The 23364-nt window shown below is 38.1% G+C and overlaps 1 protein-coding gene across 3 annotated transcripts; it reads left to right on the forward strand.

Annotated features, from left to right (window-relative positions):
* The first annotated feature begins 2761 nt into the window (after positions 1-2761).
* septin3 (septin 3) lies at positions 2762-22856 on the forward strand. 3 transcript variants are annotated; one of them, XM_079864681.1, is made up of 12 exons: positions 2762-2855; positions 3059-3484; positions 6015-7618; positions 11483-11722; positions 11813-11941; positions 15226-15307; positions 15873-16010; positions 17495-17612; positions 17698-17790; positions 17919-18015; positions 19494-19545; positions 21576-22856. In XM_079864681.1, exons 2-12 carry the CDS (start codon positions 3075-3077, stop codon positions 21709-21711), a joined length of 3099 nt encoding a protein of 1032 aa, XP_079720807.1. In that variant the 5' UTR covers positions 2762-2855; positions 3059-3074; the 3' UTR covers positions 21712-22856. The 3 variants fall into 3 exon arrangements, with proteins under 3 accessions (XP_079720807.1, XP_079720809.1, XP_079720808.1); XM_079864683.1 differs by lacking the exons at positions 2762-2855; positions 3059-3484; positions 6015-7618 and adding an exon at positions 9043-9178; XM_079864682.1 differs by lacking the exons at positions 2762-2855; positions 3059-3484; positions 6015-7618 and adding an exon at positions 9800-10042.
* Positions 22857-23364: the final 508 nt, after the last annotated feature.

Genomic DNA, 23364 nt, shown 5'->3' on the forward strand with positions numbered 1-23364 from the left:
GAATGTTAATAATCAAACAATTTCTGTTTCCATGGTCTTCTATTGGAATTCTATTTCTTCTATTTTGTGGTCCATACAATTGAAGACATTGGGAACCATGCACTAACAATGAACAGTTGTATTTTTATTAAAGATTTTAAAAAGTGATAACAGTTACGAACATTCTTCAAAATATGATTAACAGAATGCAACGTTTCTTGAAATAAAACTGTTATGTTAAACTGTTGGTTATGAATGTGAATGGTCTCATTACAGATCATGACATGTTGTAATCTCATAACTGAAATTTGAGAGCTTTAGTATATATATAGCATATATTCTGTAATAGTACATCATATGAGCCACTTTCATGATATTTTTTGTTATTTTTACAGCTTCGGTTGTGATGTACCAGGTCACCATTCATTCTATGGAAAAGAGCAGCATGAACATTTTGTTGAATTTCTCCTTTTGTGTTCCATGGAGGAAAAGCCATACGGGTTTAAACAACATGAGAGTGAGTAATGCAGGACGAATGATCCTGTGGGTTATTTTGAACCATTTCAGGGATTTGAAAACATTAATACAACACAACGTCCTCCCTAAAACCTCTGATTTCCTATAATATCTGCCATGTTCCAGTTTGACCTGAAAATGACTAGTAACGGGAGATCAGGATTGAAAAAAAAGGGTTGCAAAAAGAAATTATGTAACTTCTGCTCTGACCCTTTCCTCGTCAGAGACGTCTCCATGGTTACCCTCCCCCCCTTTCCCAACTGGATGGCACAGCTTTGACAAGGAGAGCACGAAAGCAAGGGTGCGAGAAACCCTCATGCCATAGCATCGAATACAATAATATATTCGTCCATGTAGTGGCATCAGCCATCATTTGGCTTTATTATTCAGCTTTTTTATTAAGACGATTCTATCCGCTCAGCCTGGGTTTAACAATTTAAACCCCAAACTACAGTGCCAGTTCACAGACGATCAAAGAAAGACTGCAGGTATGTGGAGACACATGATGCAAATGTGCTGTTTTATAGCATGCTGTACTTATTGTAGTGAAGGCTGTTTCATCTTCATTGTGCTTCATACACACGTACTGCAGAGTAAAGTGAAAATAACAGACAGAATCTGCTGCACTGTTAAGAATGAGTGACGATACCGTCATATTTCCATGTGGATCATGCAATGTTTCATATACTGCAGTGCACAGGTGTGTTTTCATTTGATCCATTTCTCTCGTTCTATACTTTTGAGACAACACGATGTCTTGGATGTTTCTGGACTGGTTCGTCCCCGTCTATCTGCTGGTCTCAGTCCTGGTCCTGGCTGGTTTTGGAGCGTGTCTGTATTTTCTGGAGCCGGGTCTTCAGGATGCCCACAAGTGGAGCACCAAGTCACTGAGGCACCAGCCGCTGGCTCAAACAAGGCAAACACACAGCAGAGATGACGACAGCAACGCCTTGCTATGATGGGACATGTGTGGACGTTTGTGCCAAATCATGCATTGATGCCACTTGATCAGAATCCATTGTCTTTTCACAGGGTTTCTTTAGTTATATGCAATCAGATTACAGAGCAAAACGATATAATACGCTGCAGAAGTCAATTCATTATTTACAATGATTATTATCTGGACTAAACATTGTAATGGTAATTAAACTTGGGTCAGTGGGAAACTGAACTCGGTATGTGGTTCAGAGTGTCGTGTTTTCAGGTGATAAATTAAATCAGTTTGAATAGTAAAGTTCAGCCCAAAGAAAAAATACATCATTTTTGGTCAAGTTGCAGTGCATCGTTTACTTGTTGTAGCGTATCCACATTGGGTACACAAAATAGACACTGATGCAAAATGCAAAATCAGAAAAGCACAAAATGGAGATTTCAGCCCTGCAAAACAATTTGATCAAATCCAGTGATTGTTCCCACACAAACCTCCCACACAGGGATTCAAGGTTAGAGTAAATTGTAGTGACATTTGGCCTAACTGGAGGAACCTGGACATTTGTGTGAAGGGTGTGTAAACAAAATGGAATGTTTCCAGGTCATGACGGTTATGTTCCGGGTCGCATTTTAGAACATGCCTGAAAAATCTGAAAAATGTCCCATTCTTTTACTGTGAGAGTAAACCATGTGGAACTTGAACTTCTCAATGTGCTAAAATTGTCATTGGGCATCAAATGATGGTAGAAATACGCATATGCATGCCAGGCCAGTAGTTGGCGATGTCAAGGAACGTGTAATGAAACGTGTAATGTAATGAAGGAACGTGAAATAAAGTTTTCAGGCCTTCAAAACGCTGTTGTCGTGTGAATGAACAGCCAAAACACATAAAAGTTTTGTTGAAACAGTGTCGTGTAAATGGTACCTAAGATACAAAAAAAAAAAAAAAAAAACACACACACACTCTGTTGTTAAGTGCTTATTTGTGGGCTACTGTTCTTATCCGAGGCCTATTTTCATGTACCAATAGTTTTGTGTCTCTTAAATGAATTTTAGGTCAGTATCGTCTAGATTTGCACTGATTTTCATTAACAGAATGCAACGTTTCTTGAAATAAAACTGTTATGTTAAACTGTTGGTTAATCATTTTTTGGACAATCATATATAATAATGTCATTCATAATAAAGTGGATAATTGTAGCATGTTTTTTCCCATCTTGGAAATAAACAAACTGGTGTTTACACTTGATTTTGGAGCAAATTCTGCCATTTAGCGAGTATCATGTGAAGAGAGTGGGTGAATGACACAGTGGAGCTTCAGATGAGAAGAATGGAGGGAATGTAAGTCTAGTACCCACCATTTCCTGACGCACTCTTCCCCCTTCATACTCTCGCTTCTCTCGTCCAGCAAACAGACCTCAGGATCACAGGTCGGTAATATTGCATATCACTTTTAGAATGTGATGTACTCACTATATGCCATATGCAACAATTTTCTGTATATTCAATGGAAAAAAGTATATTTTTTCTAGTCCTATTTTCTAGTCATGGTTCTTTTTAGTTACAGTTACATATAATTGAACAACTTAATACATATTTTGTGTTACATAAACTTTTTCTTGAAATTGTATAGGCTGTGTCTTTCTGCAATGAACCCATGTGAGCAAGACCCGACTGGAAACACATTACCTACAGGATCTTCCTTCAACACATCCTCTCTGTCCTCAGCAAGACTCTCTCCAAGTCTTGGCCCTATTTCTCCTTCCCCTTCCAGTCTCTCTATATGTTCAGTTACCTCAACCTCCTCTCCCTCCCGTCTCTCACCTTTATCCACTCCTTCTCGTCTCAGTCCATCGTCTCACTTTATTTCATCTTACTCTCCTGTTCGTCTGTCTCCTTGTCCCACATGTGACCCATCTACTTCACCCACTAGAGTGTCCCCCTGTCCTGTGCCTCTTTCCCCCTCTGTCGTCTTAAAGAAGCCCATCCACATTTCCTCCTTCAGTCAGACAGGCCAAAGCTTGGAACAAGAGAACCGGATTGACAGTTCTCCAACCAGGTATGTTTATCTCAATACAAATGTTTTTGATGCTAAGGACCCCCAAATGTGCAGTTCCTCTCCTTATTAACCCCTTCCTAAAATATTAAAGTCCCCCTGTGGTGAAAATCAAGTTTTTAATGTTGTTTATATGTCTATGTGGTGTTTTAAAAATGCTTTAAGACAAACCATGTTTTAATTCATGTCAACACCATTGCTGAGTATATTCTCCTTAAAGGGACACTCCACCCATTTGCATTAAGCTTTGCATTGTTAGAAACCCAGTCATACTATTGAATGGTCGTGCAACACTCTCTCATTTTCCCCTGAGACGGGAGAAATCCGTTATTTACCTTTTACACTTCCTCCTACAATGACGCAAAAATCGTCATTTTGCGTCATTGTAGGAGGAAGTGTAAGGGGGGGGGGGGGGGGATTTCTGTTGAGACTACAAGCACTAGTTCCTCATCTTTCCCAGGGGGCGGGACCCGCTCACGCTACAGACCTATTACAGATCAGTGGGTGGGACTTTACTCTCTGAAACTGAAAGCAATATCCTCCATCTTGTTTGAAGCTAAGCTAACAGGTGCTGTGGAGACAGATGAGGAGAGTGCTCAATATGATATAGAAGAAGAGGATTTCGGAAGTCTGATGCTTGAATCAGGTGTTTGTGGCTACCTTTACAAGCCGCATTATAGCGAAGAGCAGCCGAGGCAGAAGACCTGCCTGCCGCGGACGAGGAGCCCGGACTGGCTCGAGTTAGGGCGGACTGGTGGCGCCGGTGATCTCACTATGCAACTCATAGACTGTAAGATGCAACTACGAACACAGAGATAGAGTCCGTCTGCGGCAAAGCATTTCAACGATGACAATTTCTCCTGGACGAAATCTCTGAATCAGACGAGGACACGGACGTTTGTGTTGAGAACTATCCTAGTTTCGCACCGCATATGTTCTGACTGAACATCCAGGTACCATGCAATAATTCACCTTTTCGAAAGAAATACAAACGAGGAGTAATGCACTAATGAGTTCGCCAACTAACTAGACATTTTGTGTGAATGTGAAATGAATTTCAAGCTCTGGTGGTAGCTAGCCTTGTAGACGGAAGAGTAATTTCTCTTATAGGCAGATATGCGCTTTCTGGATTAGTGGGAGTGGCTTGCGGAGCTGTGCAATGTGGTGCATTGTGGGAGTTGTTGTCTTTCATACAAATGCGTCCTGAAGTTATTTTTTTGTCTTTCCTCGGTCACGAAGGCACCAAATTCAAAATTTATTTTACATTTCGACTACATATATGACCCACTTTAAATAAAAAACAATGTTCAAATGGGTGGAATGCCCCTTTAAAACTGTGAACCAAAGCATCAAAAGCGCGGTTTGAAATCGTTGTTGTTTCTGACGTCACAAACTATCCCGTCAACATGTGATCGTCAACGAGTGGATCTCTGAGCTTGTGAGTGAGAGGGGGCGGAGCTAATTTGCATATTCATAGAACCGCGTAAACGAGGCAAGGGAGTTACATTCAAGCTATTTTAAAGCATAAGGTATTTTTTTTAAGGGATAAAAGTATTGACTACAAGGGGACTTTAAGACTCACTGTGAAAAACAATGTGATACTAAATCATTTCTGTTTGCCATATTAAATATTTGGCTATTATATTGTTATTCTATACAAATTAAATTAAAAATAGGGTCTAGAAAATATTTAATTTGTATTAAGTGTATTTTCTCCCATCTTTATCAGTTAAATTAAAATGTATTTGAATAGCATTTTATTGTTACTGTACCACAGCAAACTATTAAAATATTATCTGGAAAATATTTACTTAGTATTAATTTGAGTGTTTTATTTTTCTCCCCACTATATTTGATATATAGGCCTATAAAAACCTAATGAGAAATATTTTCAGTTACATTAATATTTATTTGCATAGCATTACAATATCACTAAATATCATTACAAAGCAGTTTTAGAGTTAACTTTTACAAAAATACATTACCAATAAAATACATTATACTAATAAAAATCTCACATTTTCCTATGGATCCCCTAGAACCCTCTTGCAACACCGTTGGGGGTCCCTGGAGTCTGGACCCCAGTGTGAGAACCCCTGTCTCAACATACTACATTATCATGTGTCAAGGTCCTTGCACACCGAGTCTGAAATTCTCGTCCAAAATCTTTGCATGTTACAAAATAAATACAACCTTATGTTATATCAATCATGTTTGCACACTGTCTCCGAAACTTTCGCCCGTCATAAAAATTTTGGGATCGGGTTCAAATTTCTGCTTTTTTCGCATCCGTAGCAAGCATTTTGAGAGGTGTTTTGACAATTCAGAGCCACCAAATGACGAAAACGAAAAAACGCATCCGATAATTTCGGACTTAGAGTGCAAGGACCTTAATTTCCAAATATTACATATTTGCTAATGTCTTTAATTTTACAGTATTTTACCCTGTTGAAACGTTTGGTAAAAGGTTACTTCATTTTGTTGATCAAACCTAATACTACTCATCCATCTTCTATTGTTCTTTGTTCTAAAGCATCATCAATACAGTGGATACATCCCTGAATTCATCACAACTGAAGTCAGTCAAGACCATTTCTCAAATAGAGACTACAATTAGAGAGCTACCAACAGACAAAGACAAACCATTACATTCTGCTGATATACATGGTAAAACATGGCCAGTAGACAGCAAAATATCTCGATTGTCACCCATCTCATCCACTGAGAGAAGCGTCAGATCAATCCCCATAACCAACACGAGGGGTCAAAAAAAGCAAACTGGCCTACAACAAGATTCACTCAGACCTCAAAGGCAAGATAAACTAAAACAAACTTCGAACGTCTGCTTCAGGGAAGTTACCAAGCCTCCAACGTTGGTAAGCATGAGCCCTAAAAACCTCAGACATGTTGAAAAAATGGAAAGCAGACCACAAAATTTAGCAGGGTATCAAAAGAAGAGGCAATCCCAGGACCCTACTTTAGTTCGAATCCGGCTTGGATTGATTAAAACAGGGAGGATTATAAACTCTACTGCCCACGTGTCTAATCTGGAGAAGATAAAGGGAAGCAGTGAAGAGAACAACCCAAAAATTCAGAGCGATGGACATCCTGCCGTTTCAGAAAAGTTACAACAGCCCGTTCATTCAAAGATAATTTCAGGGGCAGCCACGCAGATAAGAAGACCTACCATGATGTGTCAGAAACCTCAAAACCACCCACAACTCTACAAAAAATCAACACCTATAAAACCAGCCTCATCACCTAAAGCTACCACAAGCCAAAAGGCTATTTTTCAAGAACTGAAAAATGGAAGTTCTCCAAAGGAATACAGTGAACTGGTTTCATCAAGCTCATCGACAAGGCAAAACCGAGCTTCAGAGGACTGTAACACCACCAATGATGGTTCTAATGGAAGTAATATGATGATTAACTCCTCCCAACACAATCAAACCAATGCCAATGACAACCAAGAGTCTAAACCAAAGATCAGGCCTCAGTCCGCAGCTTCCGAGACAGGCACTTCCGTCATCACATCCCATAACAATAATGCATCAGATCAGTGCGGCCGAATGAGCAGCTTCCAGTTCCCTTTGAAGAGTCCCAGATCATTCACCGAATGCGGTCAGCTGAGCAGAATCTGTAGACCTATGATCAAAAGAACACCTGACAGTAGACCGACATACTTCAAAACTCCTCAGGCATGGAGAAGATCTTCCTCAAACCAAACAGCGAACACAGGGAGGGATGTCAGAAATGCATCCCAAAATAGACGCAACCTTTCAGATTCAGAATCTTCTAAATCCTCTTCAAGCGAAGCGACCTTGCATGAAGATTACAGATTCGGAAGAAAATACAGGGGTATAAGGTTATACAAAAAGTGTGATACTAGTTGTCCAACTAAATTTGATGGCAAGAAACGTGATGCAGCTGGTTGCTTGCCGCAGTGTCCATTCACTCTAGACCAACGACAAGAGGCCAAACACACACTTCATACTACAGATTGTGACAGATTTAGAGAAATAAACCACCCGTGGTTAAGAGAGCAAGAAGACCCCCCACCATTACAGCCATCTGTAGTCGCAGACATGAGGAGTGGAGCTGATGTACGGTCCTGTCCTGAAGAATGCGTGTCTACAGGTAAGTGCAAAGACAAATTGCTGGAATTACATTAGTAGGATTGAATGTAAGGACACAAATATATACATAGCAGCCTCATATAAATTTTGTATATAAACAATCTAAGCATGTAGAATATCATGTGTCAGGTAGGAAGACTTAAACTAGTCATTAATTGAGAGCATGTTTGGGTGAGAATCACAGTTAGTACTTCTCATGCCTATAGGGTTAGGGGTTTGAAACTCCCTAAGCCTAAATATTTTACTTAGGTGCACAATATAATACTTCATATTGATATCTCAAATGATGTGGCTAAGAAAAACAACCAACCATCCAGAACACTGTAGCAACTGCATCAGAAAATCACTTAGTAGAACACCTTAGAAATTGCATAGCAAGTGTTAAAAATCACTCAGAACACTTTAGCAACAGCATATGTGCTAAAAATCACTGAGAATACCTTGGCAATCGCATAGCAACATGCTAAAACTCACTCAGAACACTGAATAGCACTGACCTGGCAATATGAGCAAGCACCACTTGCATATTTGTCAGAAAAACATTAATCTAATCTGATACTGGCCTGCAACTATTTATGAACACTCTAATTGTAATTAAAACTGAAAGTGGGACAGTGATGACAACCAGCGTATGTGTGACTAGGGCTTAAAATTAACACTCGCCAAGCGCCAAATGCAAGTGTTGCCGAGTATATGAAATGGTGTCAATCAGCTGGTACCAGTTTTATGAAACAATGCAAAATTGTGAGAACATGAACAAACGTGAACGATGCTCGGGACAGTTGACGGGGCAGTGTTGAATCGTCACGAAAGTTTAAGCCTCGTCAATTTAAAAATTCAAGCTTAAGAAGATGCGAAAGGGAACTCAATTCATTACTCGCATGCTATGTGGTAAGTTTTCTGTGCGAAAACATCCGAAGCGTGCGCACAGAAATCTGCATCTCACATCAGACAGTGCGTGAAATTGAGCTCTCTTTCACATCTTCTTGTGCTTGAACAGACATATATTTAAACAATATTATGTCACAATGCCTGTCTTGGCAAGTATCCTTGTGTCTTAACTGAATGTAAATATTTCATTAAAAAAAACACACACATGTGTAACAGTATATTGGATCCATGCATTAGCTTAACTGTGTTTTTATGTTAATAAAACAACAAAAGACAGAACAGTCACTCATTGCTCTTGACTAAATAACTTTTGTAACATTAATAAGGATTAATCTATGTTTCATGCCTGGTAAAAAAATATTTATGACCAGTAAATTTTCTTAAGGCACCATTGGCAGGTGTGGCAAAAAGTTTTAGGCCCTGTGTGTGACTGCTCTTTGGGATCATGTGATTAGACTGTGATGTCACTGTCCAAAGGGTAAATGCTCCAGGGACTCCGCCTTATCATCAAGCACAGGCCTGTCTAAACAAATTGAGATAACCCTGTTTTGAGGTAAAAGCCACACTGACGCTCAACGGCACTTCAGTGGCCACTGCATACGCCACAAACACTCCACATGTGAACAGAGCACATGAGACAGGCAGGCACCGGAATACAAAGCCGTAAAATGTGAGTATAGGCCTATAGTTTTGAAGACATAAGAAGTGCGAATTTAAATTTAAATTTTTGTTTTGTACCGTTATGTGGTATTGTGAGTTTAGGTTAAAATGAAAGATTTTATTTGCATAAAATTATGTATTTCTGAATATTTAATAAGTATTTAATATAAAATGGAGAAGAAAGTTGAAAAATAAGAGGACTTGATGACGTCAGCAGAACGGGATAGTTATTAGTTGATAATAAGGCTATTGTTTGTTTATGAATTATTTTGCTCCATAAACTCCATAATCATATATTTTGGAACCGGGAAAAAACACGTTTTCCTTAAAGAGTCCTGTTGTACTCAACATTCTGTCGCGTTGTTTTACACTAGTCACCGATCTTGTAATTAATCATTACAATCACAGTAAAAGCATAATTATTCTGCTTAGTAAAGTGGCCTATACAAATATCTGTACAAAACAAGCCAAAACAAACACAGACAAACGGCTAAGAGTTAAATAATCAGAGTAGCCTACCGCACAAATATCATAGGCTATCACCCAACGACCCGAATCCCTAATTTCAGGTCGACCCGCGCACTGAGCATGCGCGCTGCATCCCCCAGTCTCCCGTTAGTTTCCTTGGTAACGAAAAAAAAAAAAAGGGTGGAGGAAGGAATGAGGTGCATCGAGCTGCGAATAGAAAGGCGAGAGGCAGAGTGAAAGAAAGAGGAAGAGAGGTGAACCTGAACACATGATCATTCCCTAACGCCTGTTCAACTGCTGCCTTAGCCTACTTATAGCCTACTTTAATAGACAGTAAAACAGCGGAGAAAGGCAGAAAAAAGGACGAGAATAAAATACATCCTGCGATCGCTACAAAAACGGATTGGTAAGTGGGAAGAGTGTTTCCCTTTAATTACTCGTTATCACTCGAATTCTTTTGAGGTAAATACACGAACAATTCGGGAGATTATGTGTGCATGAACCCATGAACATGCTGATGTTTGGCTTCCCCGTAATTTATAAACAGCTAGTAACGTTTAAAACCCGAGTAATATTAATATCATTATCCATGAAAGACGCACATCATGCAGAGTCGCTTGAAGGAAATCTCTTGTTGTGTTTATGGAGCGTCTTAGTGCGTGGGAAAGGTCGAGCCGTGGGTGATTAATCCGATAAAGAGATTTGTTGAGTGCTTCTGTAATAATTCATTATTTGTTGCTTATTTCTGTGGCATATGGTGTTAATATAGGCCGACAACTCAGTGGAGCATTTAAAGTGGACTAGGCTGGGAAATAGGAGCACTAAAAAATAACACACACAGGTGTTTGTCTTTCTGAGCCAAATTATGTACTGTTGTCTAATTTTTGTTGTTTTTCCCCATTAATCCTGTTGTTTCTGAGTAACTACATATTGTTCATGCAAAACAGTGTGGGGAAGAGTGGGGTAAGCTGTGCCACTTTTTACGTTAGGCCAGGGAATAAGAAATATGACTTAAAACTAATATTTCAAGATTTCTGCTGTACAGTGTAATTTGAAAATAGCATAACATTGGGCCATAGTCAGATATACAGCTTTTGAATATGATTACATTAATATAGATATTAATGTGAACCACACTATAATACGTCTTATTTTTTGAATATTTGAATGTAGTTATACCACTTACCACTATACCAGCCTATAACTAATATTCATATAAACAAAATTATTTTAAGTTGTATTTTGCTGCATATTTTTTACATTTAAAAATGTAGTATTCAGAATATTTTATATACCGCTTACATTTCAAATAAAATTATTTGAATTCATTTCAAATAAATAATTGCAATTATAATATTAATATAAACAAAACTATTTTAGGTCATATTTTGCTTAATTGCATTTAAAGGTTTACTGTTCAGGATATTTGAAGATAGTTAGGCTACATATTTTGTGGTAGGGTTTGTAATAGTAGCCTACATTTGGATGCAAAGCTTAATGTCTCCTTTACATCTTAATAATTTGATAAATCTTTAGCCAAAAAATTTGCATTGTTGAATAAATTGGCAATTCACCAACATGTCTGATATGTTTTTTTTTTTGTGGATATACATGATTTGACACAAAATTAATTGTACTTGCTATGTATGAAAATGTACTTTCACATGCAAAAAAAAAAAAAGTGTTTTTACCATTAAAAATGCTTATCAATTTTCCCATGTGCAGCGCTGATCACATGACAAAACTATGCACAGTTTGCTAGGGTTAAGGGCGGCACAGTGTAGGATTTATAGTGTAATAACACCTAGCCTGATTAAATGTATTGAATGTTCATTCTTTCACACAGACATGTCAGAAATTGTGCCCCCTGAAGTGAGACCTAAACCTGTCGTCCCAGCTAAGCCCTCTCATGTGGCACCACCTTCTGGCGCTCCCTTTTTGCCTTCACCCCAAGGAACAGGGGGTGAAGGTCAAGGGTCAGGTCGAGGATCTGCATTGCTTGGATACATCGGTATAGACACCATCATCGAGCAGATGCGGAAGAAGACCATGAAGACAGGCTTTGACTTCAACATTATGGTGGTTGGTGGGTGGGAGAGTGATTAAGTGTCTGTTTTTATAGTTTTTCCCGATTGACTGTTGTTTCTTACCATTCCTCCTCGCTTTCTCTCTCCAGGTCAGAGTGGTCTTGGGAAGTCCACTTTAGTGAATACTCTCTTTAAGTCACAGGTGAGCAGGAGGAGCGCAAGCTGGAGTCGTGATGACAAGATTCCAAAGACCGTTGAGATTAAATCTGTCTCGCATGGTAAGAGAACATTGATCATGACTTATGTAACAGTGTCTCAGTCAGTCAATTTTTAGCAAAAACTTTAGAAATACAAAGACAGTGCACTCATATTACTATGAATGGGAGAAAGTGCGAAAGTGCATCATGCAATATGGTGGAATAAAGCCCACCTTCTAAAGAAAAGAGCTAATCACTCACCAATTGGTAAAATCATTGCGCCACTGCATCTGCCTTTAGATGCTCAGTTTGCTCTAGAAACAGTCAGTGTCCTGAGATTATGACTGCACATGTGCAATGGCTGGTCCAGCCTGAAACATGCTTTTTTTGTCATGATTTGAGCATTTAGAAACAAAATGTATGTGACGGTTGTTGTCAGATTTCACTGGTGATTTAAAAGAGGAAATTGAATCATATGTTTGGTGAACAGCTATGGAGAATTTGATGTTTCCCCATTCAGAGAGATAGGAGCTGTGTTTGCATGACTGAAATAGCTGCACGAGAGGCGTTTCAAAGATGGCCGCCGAATTAAATGACTTGCCTTGAGGGGCCTTTGGCTTTTAGCCACTGTAGTGCTATAGGACCTTTTACCAGACAGAAATAGACATCATGGGCTAATTAAGAAAGACTCAGTTAGTGTCTGCTCATGTAATCAATACACCAGGAACTGGAGCACAGTGGTGACCTATAGTGTGTATGGTGCTTGTGAGTAAAGTGTGTAGACTGGCATGTGTTGTGCCCAGGGTAAGTCAGGAGGCCAGCTGATGGTGAATCCGCTTAGGTAGGTGAACAGCTGGCAAACTAAATGATACCATATGCATCCAAATGGTGTTCAGAAAAATGCACTAACAGGTTAGGTATTTAATATATTTCATGTTTTAACCTTGTGTAGACCCCTGAGTGATATTTTTCTGTAGGTTGTGTTAAATGGAAGTCATTAGAGATCAGGTGCAAATATTTTAAATCACCATTACATTGTGTCTGGATGAACATGTCTGAGCTAAAAGTACAGTTCTAGATCCAGTCACTGTTCTCCACCGGAGCTGCTCACGTCAGTTTTGTGTTGTACGTGCGACCCAAATGCTCCGCTCTCCACCCAGATGTAAAAGCTGCTATCAGTTAATGAAGATTTGACATATGAACTCGTGGCTCGATTGGACTCTTGTCGTGTCAAGTGATATGACCTTTCAGTTTTATGGACGTCGCCATCTTTCATATTACTTTGGTCACTGTCGCTTTAGATACTGGTAAGAAAATATGGGCTTGACTAATGTTGCACGTTCATACAGACAGTATTTAAGACGCTACTGTAAGTTGCTGTGTGAATTGGACATTTCGAGACTCACACCTGTAAGTAAATGCGGTTGTCAACCCCAAAAACTGACGGTGTAAACGTAGCCTAAGTTTTGGTTACCTGGACTTTCAATGGAGGGAGAGAAACCTCTCAGAGAGAAACCTCTCAAATCCTCTCAGATATTTGTGTTTCGAAGATTAACCAAAGTCTTATAGGATTGGAATGACATGAGAGTGAGTAAATGATGACAGAATTTAAATTTTTGGGTGAACTATCCTTTTTTGGGGGGTTTTGTCCATATAATGCACAATATTGGACCCCATTGACTTTCATTTTATGGTCAAAATAATGGAGGTTATCTTGTGACATTGAACCACTGTATGTATGTCAGGGTTCTGTCACTTCTGTCTTGTCTATTTCTTGTTTTTGTGACAGAGCCCTGACACTCCTGTTTTGTCTTGTCTGTGCCTTGTGTTTATCACTGGCTGCTGCTTTCTTGTTGTCATATTTTAGGTGTACACGTGGTTTATAAGTGTTCTCATTAGCTGCGTGTTCATGTCTTGTTTTGTTGGAGCACGTGGCTGGTGATTGTGTTTGCTGGCCATGTGCTCATGTGTTTGTCACGTTTGGTGTGAGCACATGAATTGTCATGTGTTTCCTTGTGCCATGTGCTCTCCTGTCGATTGTCTAACCCTGCCCATCTTGTTACCTGATTATTGGTTCATTTGCCCCACCTGTCCTCCCTCGTTACCTGCCTTGTTTGCTCCCTATTTATTCTAGCTGTGTTTTCAGTCCTGTGCTGGATTGTTGTTTAATGTTACCTCTTGAGTCGAGAGTCGAGAGTCGAGCGTCGAGAGTATGAAGCCTCATGAAGCACTGAGGCTTTCCCTTGAATGTTTCAGGAAAAGATTCGAAGCATCAAGAGTGCTGAAAACAGCACCATCTTGTGGCAGGTCAAATTTATAGCAGCCATGTTTATGAACAGCTGAGTGCACAGCGCAGTTGTTTTATCCATTAAGCACAAATAAAAGCCTGACAACGCTAAATGTTCCGTTTTCTGATAATATAATTCACATATTAAAATGTGGCAATAAAATAAATGTAACAATTATATTAATACTATACAGAAATAAAAATACCAACAGAGTTGCTTGATGCAAGAAAATGTTGGTCTAATTATTTTATGGTTTCTATGCTGTTTATGTGTCAGAATATATGATCATGTAACATAGGCTGTATTTATATAACATAGGCTTATATATATATATACATATATATATATATATATATATATATATATATATATATATATATTAGGGCTGTCAAACGATTAATCGCGATTAATCGCATCCAAAATAAAAGTTTGTTTTTACATAATATATGTGTGTGTACGGTGTATAATTATTTTCTATATATAAATACACACACATGCATGTATATATTTAAGAAATATTTGCATGTATATACTGTGTATATATATTTATATTATATATAATTTATATTATATATAAATATTTTATATATAAATAACAAATTTTTCTTAAATATGCATGTGTGTGTATTTATATATAGAAAATAATTATACTCCATACACACACATATATTACGTAAATACAAACATTTATTTTGGACTTGATTAATCGCGATTAATCGTTTCACAGCCCTAATATATATATATATATTACAAAAAAAATTTAGTAAATGGACTTAAACTTCCAAAAACCTGTAGTGGTCTGGGTTCAAACGTTCCGACACGCAAAGTGAAGCATTCACGTGACTGGACAGAAAGTGAGGCTTCGTTTTTCGTTAATCACGTGTTTTTCTGAAAACAATACGTGCTCGGACACGGAGCTTCATGAGAATTGCGCTGCATACTCGATACGCGCTTTGAAGCTTCAGTGTAAAATGTAACATCACTACTGTATCCTGTCTGATCCCATATTATAAACTGAAACAATCACTGTAATCTAACATGCTGCATTTGTAGCTCTGATAAATGTTGATTTTGCAGTGATTGAGGAAGGAGGGGTGAAGATGAAGTTAACAGTCGTTGATACACCAGGCTTTGGGGACCAAATCAACAATGATAATTGGTGAGTGCTGTGTGATTTCTGTTAAATCCAGAGGACTCATAGTTATTTTCAATCAATTTAGTTTTCGCAATTGATCCAAAATGCCATCACTGCATCGGAGAAACTGAGGACACGCATTCGTGTCAGGCGCTACTAACTGGCATCAAAAACATGTCCAAAGTGTGAGGGTCAGTGTTTTGACCTCCAGATTTGCACTTAATTTCCAGAGACAAGAATCATATTGTTGGTAGAGATGCCAAATGTGAGTCTGGTTTGGCAGCTCGTCCCCAGTAATCACATCCAAGGGTCTCAGTAAAGCAACACAGTATTTTTCTGTCATTCAAATGCCTCAGACAAAACGCTGCTTTGTTGGGGGTTGAATCTCCTGCTGCTGACTGTCATGACAATGAAAAACATTTCATTCATGAATAAACAAAGCATACCTAAAACTTTAACACTGTTGTTTTAGTGCCTTTCAAAAAGAAAGTCCATTTTTCCATGTGCTTCCATTTCGTTTCCAAGTTTCATGTACTCTAACACAACTCTCCACATGCCACACTGTTGATTTGTTCCTTTTTGTTCTTAGCTGGGAGCCAATATCCAAATACATCAATGAACAATATGAGAAGTTTTTAAAGGAAGAAGTCAACATTGCTCGCAAGAAACGCATCCCTGATACCCGAGTGCACTGCTGCTTGTACTTCATATCCCCAACTGGACACTCGTGAGTTTACATATTTTACTTTAGCTCACATAGCTACCATGTAAAACAGCTCACATAGTGTGTACACTTAAGCATACTTTTTAAAAAGATACCTTATTACAGAAATAATATACTTAAAAATAATACTTAAGTTCAAACTCAATGTAATGTTTTTAGACACTTAATTGAATGTTATTTGCAATTAAATGAAATTACATTATAGTTTACATTCATATCAAATGCATTTTAGTCTGGGACTAACTAAGTTTTGTCTGTGAAACCGGGGGTTAAAATATTAACTTTAAATGCAATATTGAACATGCTACAATTCAAATTATAATCAAGTACATTGTGCTTTATAGTATGCCAGTCAACATATCAAAGTAAGTTTGCTTTAAAGCATGAAGAGCATTTAAAATGTCATTTTATTTTGACATTATAGTGCAATTTTTTAAAAGTGTACATAAGTGTTAAGAAATATAGCCATGAATGTGTACTCTCTTTAAAGGAGAACTCGGCAACTCTAGCGAACTCTAGTCACTTCTTCGCTGATTTTTCCTTTTGTTGTCGCATGTTTTCCTCACGAGCTCCCCCTACAGCTGTGGGGGGGCGTATATTTCACAACACGGTCGTAAAAAACTCACTTGCAGCGGCCTCCTCCCCCTCTCTACCGCTGCTCATGTGCGTTTGTTTTGATCGGAGCAAGCCAACTGTATCGTGTGGAGCTATGTCTACCGAGGTGGGTAATCTGGTAATACATGCGTGTGTGTTTATGTTGAATTGCCGTAAAGCAATTCGTGTTTCGCGCTCGTTCTCGCTTCTCACGAGACTTCCAATTTCTATCTTGCCGGGACGGTAGTCCTCAAGTTGCAAGGTTGGTTTTCCGCCTGGGAACGCTGGGGGGAGCGGGGAAAGTCACCAATATCACCAGAACAGGTTGTTTAACCATCCAAATGAATTCTAGACAGTTTTATTAAGTTAAAAAAGTTACCAAGTTCTCCTTTAAGTACACTTAAATGGCCTTTATTTAATTCATCTGCAAGTACAGTTTTACAAATATGTTTTTAAGATTTGAAGTACATTACAAGTGCTCATTCAATACAATTAAGTGCACGTCTGCTTCATAAGCTAAGCACATACTGAATCAGCTCACGTATTGCTGACATTCAAACTGTAATTGACTAAACTGGTCTCTAGGAGACGGCAATAAGACATCTGGATTTCTGTGTGCTTCTTCAGAGTATTCACATCTCTCAGAATTCTTTTTATTATTTGTCAATAATTGAAAAATGCTTGCCGTTGCAGGTTTGGTAATTAAAACAAGCCGCTGTGTTGATTTTAAGACCACATGCATGAGTGCTCCTCATTCAGCCAGTAAGGTTCTGAATGCTTGACTGAGCAACAGCAGTCAAACCATAAACCTTAGGCAGACCAGTGTCCCGGTTATAAAATCAGATTATATCAGTCTATTAATCATATATCTTCCCCTTATTTCCCCTTCTCAGGCTTCGGCAGTTGGATATTGAGTTCATGAAACATCTGAGTCGTGTGGTCAACATCATTCCTGTCATTGCCAAATCGGACACGCTCACTCTTGAAGAGAAAATTGAGTTTAAACAAAAGGTGAGAACGAAAGACGGATTCACAGGGTGATTCATTATCAAGTCAGTTACACCGATTAACTAGAGTTCACCATAATCCCTTGCAGGTGAGGAAGGAGCTGGAAGTGTGTGGGATCGAGTGTTATCCTCAGAAAGAGTTTGATGAAGACATGGATAAGAGCGATAATGATAAGATCAGGGTAAGATCTCACATGCTGTTCTTTTTCTTTACTTATTTTTTTATCTCTTCTTTCATCTTTGGACGCTCTCATCTGTTGGTCGATTTGTTTTCACATTATGTTTGTCCCATTAAATCTGTGCATTACAGGAGACGATGCCCTTTGCCGTGGTAGGAAGTGATAAAGAGTACCAGGTCAATGGGAAACGAGTTTTAGGGAGGAAGACAGCCTGGGGAGTGGTGGAGGGTGAGTGGGCAGAAGTGTTTGCTGTGTTATTTTTCATTTTAACGCAGATTTCTAAGATAAAAAATGGTCTGTTAGTGTCACTATGCAAAGAATATTTATTTCTGTTCGATTAGATCTGGGATCGGCAACCTTTTTGTAATGAAGTGCCATTTTTAAGTTATTTAATCACTGTGCCATACACCCCCGCCCCCCTCATATAAATACACATAACCCTATTTTAAAAGTTTGTTATGGCTTAATTGAATGATTTACACGTTTTACAGTTGAAATTTGATGATCAAACATTAATTGATCAATTAAAAACTTTCTTATTTGATTAGTAAAATAAAAATAGTGCAGAACCTTAAAGTCCCCCTGTAGTCAATAATTTTATCCCTTAAAACTCATCTTTAATCACCAAAATGACACATTTAAATGTGCTTTCCTTGTAAAAAAAACAAAAAAACTTCATGCCTTAAAATAGCTTGAATGTAACTCTACACTCTTGCCTCATTTAGTATACGCGGTTCTATGAATATGCAAATTAGCCCCGCCTCCACTCACTCACACCAGCTCAGAGATCCACTCCTTGACGATCACACGTTGACCTGATTGGTTACAAGGTAGTTTGTGACGTCAGAAACACCAGCGATTTCAAAGAAATTTTTGAGACTGTCTTGGTTTACTTCAGGTTTAAGGAGAAAATACTCAGCAATGGTGTTGACTTATGAATTTGCACATGGTTTGTCTTAAAGCATATTACAAACACTACATAGACATATAAACAACATAAAAAGCTCCCACCACAGGGGGGCTTTAAATATTTCTGAAGGAATTTTCCATAAAATTTTATTTTAAATTTGCCAAAATCCTACAAGTTTGTTTGTTTTCGGGTTTAAAATTAGACTTTGAATAACAGATTTCCAATGTGACCCTACTGAACCCAACTACGTGTGAACGAAGTTTGCACATCACCGCTGTTTTACACATCACCATCACCTACAATGTTTGGGTAATTTTCTATATATTTTAGTCCCAGTAGAAAATCAGCTTATGTTTCACTCAAAACATGGACCGAAAATGCTTCCAAGAGGATTACGTTTTAGGGTTTATATACTTGCACAAAATAATACAAATATATATATATATATTATATATAAATATATCGCTTTTTTCTACCAGACACATTTTACCATGTCCCTATGTGCTATTTGTCACCTTTTGACATTTTATAATGAATTAAAATTCAAAAAGTTGCAAAAACATTCATCTGTTCTTAGTGCTGCTTTCCACTGTTAGTATGTACTTAAGGCATCTTATTTAGGGCAGGACAACATACATTTCCTAATAATCACATTTCAATTAAACTTTTTGAGGTACTGCATAAAAGAATTACCTATTTTATAGTAAACCTTGTGTATTTGTACTTGTGTACAGTATATTGTTGTGTTGGTGCATGTTTCTGACCAAACAATTTTTTTTTTCCCCCGTCCCTGTAGTTGAAAACCCAAACCACTGCGAATTCTCCTTACTTCGTGATTTCATGATTAGGTGATGTATGCAACTTTATTTGTTATAGTGATCTTAATAGTTTATTGTATTTACTACTGTTCAAAAGTTTGGGGTCAGTACGTGTTTTTATTTTTTATTTTTATTTTTTTATATATATTAATATTCAGCAAGGAAGGATACATTAAATTGATCAAAAGTGACAGTAAAGACATTAATAATGTTACAGGAGATTTCTATTTCAAATAAATGCTGTTATTCTGAACTTTCTACTAAAAAAATTAAAATTAAAATTTTCTATTAAAAAAAATCCTGAAAAAAAAAAAGTTTCACAGTTTCCACAAAAATATTAACATTGTATTCAACATTGATAATAATAAGAAATGTTTCTTGAGCATCAAATTAGAATGATTTCTGAAGGATCATGTGACTAAAGACTGGAGTAATGATGCTGAAAATTCAGCTTTGACATCACAGGAATACATTTTCAATATATTTTTAAAATTAATTTTGATCAAATAAATGCAGCCTTGGTGAGCATAAGAGATGACTTCCAAAAACTATTACAAATCATACTGTTCCCCAAATTTTGAACAGTAGTGTATAAACTGTATATAATTTATTCAGTCAGTCATTTATTGAGATATATATATATATATATATATATATATATATATATATATATATATACACACTCACCTAAAGGATTATTAGGAACACCATACTAATACTGTGTTTGACCCCCTTTCGCCTTCAGAACTGCCTTAATTCTACGTGGCATTGATTCAACAAGGTGCTGAAAGCATTCTTTAGAAATGTTGGCCCATATTGATAGGATAGCATCTTGCAGTTGATGGAGATTTGTGGGATGCACATCCAGGGCACGAAGCTCCCGTTCCACCACATCCCAAAGATGCTCTATTGGGTTGAGATCTGGTGACTGTGGGGGCCATTTTAGTACCGTGAACTCATTGTCATGTTCAAGAAACCAATTTGAAATGATTCGAGCTTTGTGACATAGTGCATTATCCTGCTGGAAGTAGCCATCAGAGGATGGGTACATGGTGGTCATAAAGGGATGGACATGGTCAGAAACAATGCTCAGGTAGGCCGTGGCATTTAAACGATGCCCAATTGGCACTAAGGGGCCTAAAGTGTGCCAAGAAAACATTCCCCACACCATTACACCACCACCACCAGCCTGCACAGTGGTAACAAGGCATGATGGATCCATGTTCTCATTCTGTTTACGCCAAATTCTGACTCTACCATCTGAATGTCTCAACAGAAATCGAGACTCATCAGACCAGGCAACATTTTTCCAATCTTCAACTGTCCAATTTTGGTGAGCTCGTGCAAATTGTAGCCTCTTTTTCCTATTTGTAGTGGAGATGAGTGGTACCCGGTGGGGTCTTCTGCTGTTGTAGCCCATCCGCCTCTAGGTTGTGCGTGTTGTGGCTTCACAAATGCTTTGCTGCATACCTCGGTTGTAACAAGTGGTTATTTCAGTCAAAGTTGCTCTTCTATCAGCTTGAATCAGCCGGCCCATTCTCCTCTGACCTCTAGCATCAACAAGGCATTTTCGCCCACAGGACTGCCGCATACTGGATGTTTTTCCCTTTTCACACCATTCTTTGTAAACCCTAGAAATGGTTGTGCGTGAAAATCCCAGTAACTGAGCAGATTGTGAAATACTCAGACCGGCCCGTCTGGCACCAACAACCATGCCACGCTCAAAATTGCTTAAATCACCTTTCTTTCCCATTCTGACATTCAGTTTGGAGTTCAGGAGATTGTCTTGACCAGGACCACACCCCTAAATGCATTGAAGCAACTGCCATGTGATTGGTTGATTAGATAATTGCATTAACGAGAAATTGAACAGGTGTTCCTAATAATCCTTCAGGTGAGTGTATATATATATATATATATATATATATATACACACACATAATATCAAAGGTTTATTGCTCTCTTAATGTTAACAAAAAAAAACACAAAAAAACCCCCTTGTTTTCAATCTTTATGAATTATTTCCAAAAACACTCGACACTATGTTTTCATATATTCAGGTCTCACCTCCAGGACCTGAAGGAGGTCACTCATAACATCCAATACGAGACGTACCGTGCCAAGAGGCTCAACGATAACGGAGGTCTACATCCCATCAACTCCTCTGGCCATGACACACAAGAAAGCAACCTGTGAAGAAGAAGAAAAAAAACGAGCAGTATAGTAAGGATGTGAGAGGAGACATAGATTCATCTTGTAATAATTCAGCTGTGCATGCTCAGAAGATCTCATCGCTGTGGAGGTTTTGTCTTTATGCTCCTTTTAACCCTTTGTGGAACTTGTCGTCATCTCTTGTCGCACAACCTTTGAAAAATTAGAAAAAGTGTTCTCCAGTTGCTCACTATGCTGATATTAGTGAGCGAGATTGCTTGTGATAATCGTGTCTTGTCCTCCGTCCTCTACTGCAACCTCTGTTAGACACATTTGAGCCGTTTAATATAGTTAGAAGGGGGATTGCACTGCCACTGAAGCTTACTCAACGGGCCTTATCTATTAAAACATTTAGCACACTTTTAGAACGTGTCAATTGAACATGAGTTAGCTTACTAAATCTTAACATGCAAAGTGTTTTAATAAGTGTCATCTCTTTGGCCATATAAGGGTACAGCAGTGTTTCTCTAAGTACTTTTTTTATCTTTGCTGTGTATCTCTGCCAAAGCAAGTCTCAGAGGACTCTGAAGTGACCATTGAAGTATATTCCTACAGATGATTCCAAACAAGTGCAACAATTTAAACGCATGTCTGGATTCACAGTGGCTAGTGCGTTTACTTTCCAGTGGCCAATTAAACTTCAGGAAGAAACTGAAAGAACACTGATTAAAAAATGATCAGTTCCTTTTACAAATCAAGAAGTTTTTCTTCAGCACATTTTGTATGCGTGTCTGTTTGTGTGAGTGAGTAGAAAAGTTGCGTTTAACAAAGCTTTCTCATCATTTCGCCTATGGTAATAGTGATTTCTGTCTCTTATGTGATGTAATTTTCTTTTAAATATCCCATGTGTGCCAATATTTTCAATTGTGTGTAATTACTTTTACATTCCATCTTACAATAACACTCCCACGATCTCTGCACAGATTGATACATATGTTGGAATCTTAGAGATTCATACTGATCTTAAATCAGTTCACCATTCATTCATCTTTTTCATATCACATTTAATCAATGCTGGTGTGGAATAATAAACACATTTGAACAATAATTATGAAATATTATTTATATTGTATTTATGTTTTATTTATTACGATACTTATGTTTTAATTTAATAAACATGTTTGCCATGATTGCCTTGACTTTTTTTCGCATCGAAAAACAGTACGTTTACCAGTTGTCTTTTTTTTTTCTATTCTTTTTTTAACACAGTTCAGCAGTTATTTGTTTCCAAACAGAAGCGGGAAGAAGACTGTCATCTCGTCTTTTGCCTGTAGGGGGAACTGTATAACAAAAGACTAAATTTGCGTCAGTATTCACAAAGCCCACTGGGTGGCGAAGTACTGAATCGTAACGACACATCAGTTCACTCTATTCAGTTCACACAGCATTTTCTTAGTCCATCCGAATTCTTGTTTGTCGTATGACTGGTGCCTGCCTGCCATCGTGTGTCAAACGCTGAAACTAGGTTTTGACTTGATTTTATAAAACATTGTATAAGTGTCATCACAGTGTGTTCAGATGAATCTTGTAAACCTGCCCTCATATTTTCATACTTGAGCGTGTTCTGCTCGCTGTGCTTTAATAACCTCCAGCACTGAGGTAATTGATTTGAAGTGACAGTCAATTTGACAGCGTTAT

Source organism: Squalius cephalus, assembly GCF_949319135.1.
Source record: "Squalius cephalus genome assembly, chromosome: 2".
Taxonomy (NCBI): domain Eukaryota; kingdom Metazoa; phylum Chordata; class Actinopteri; order Cypriniformes; family Leuciscidae; genus Squalius; species Squalius cephalus.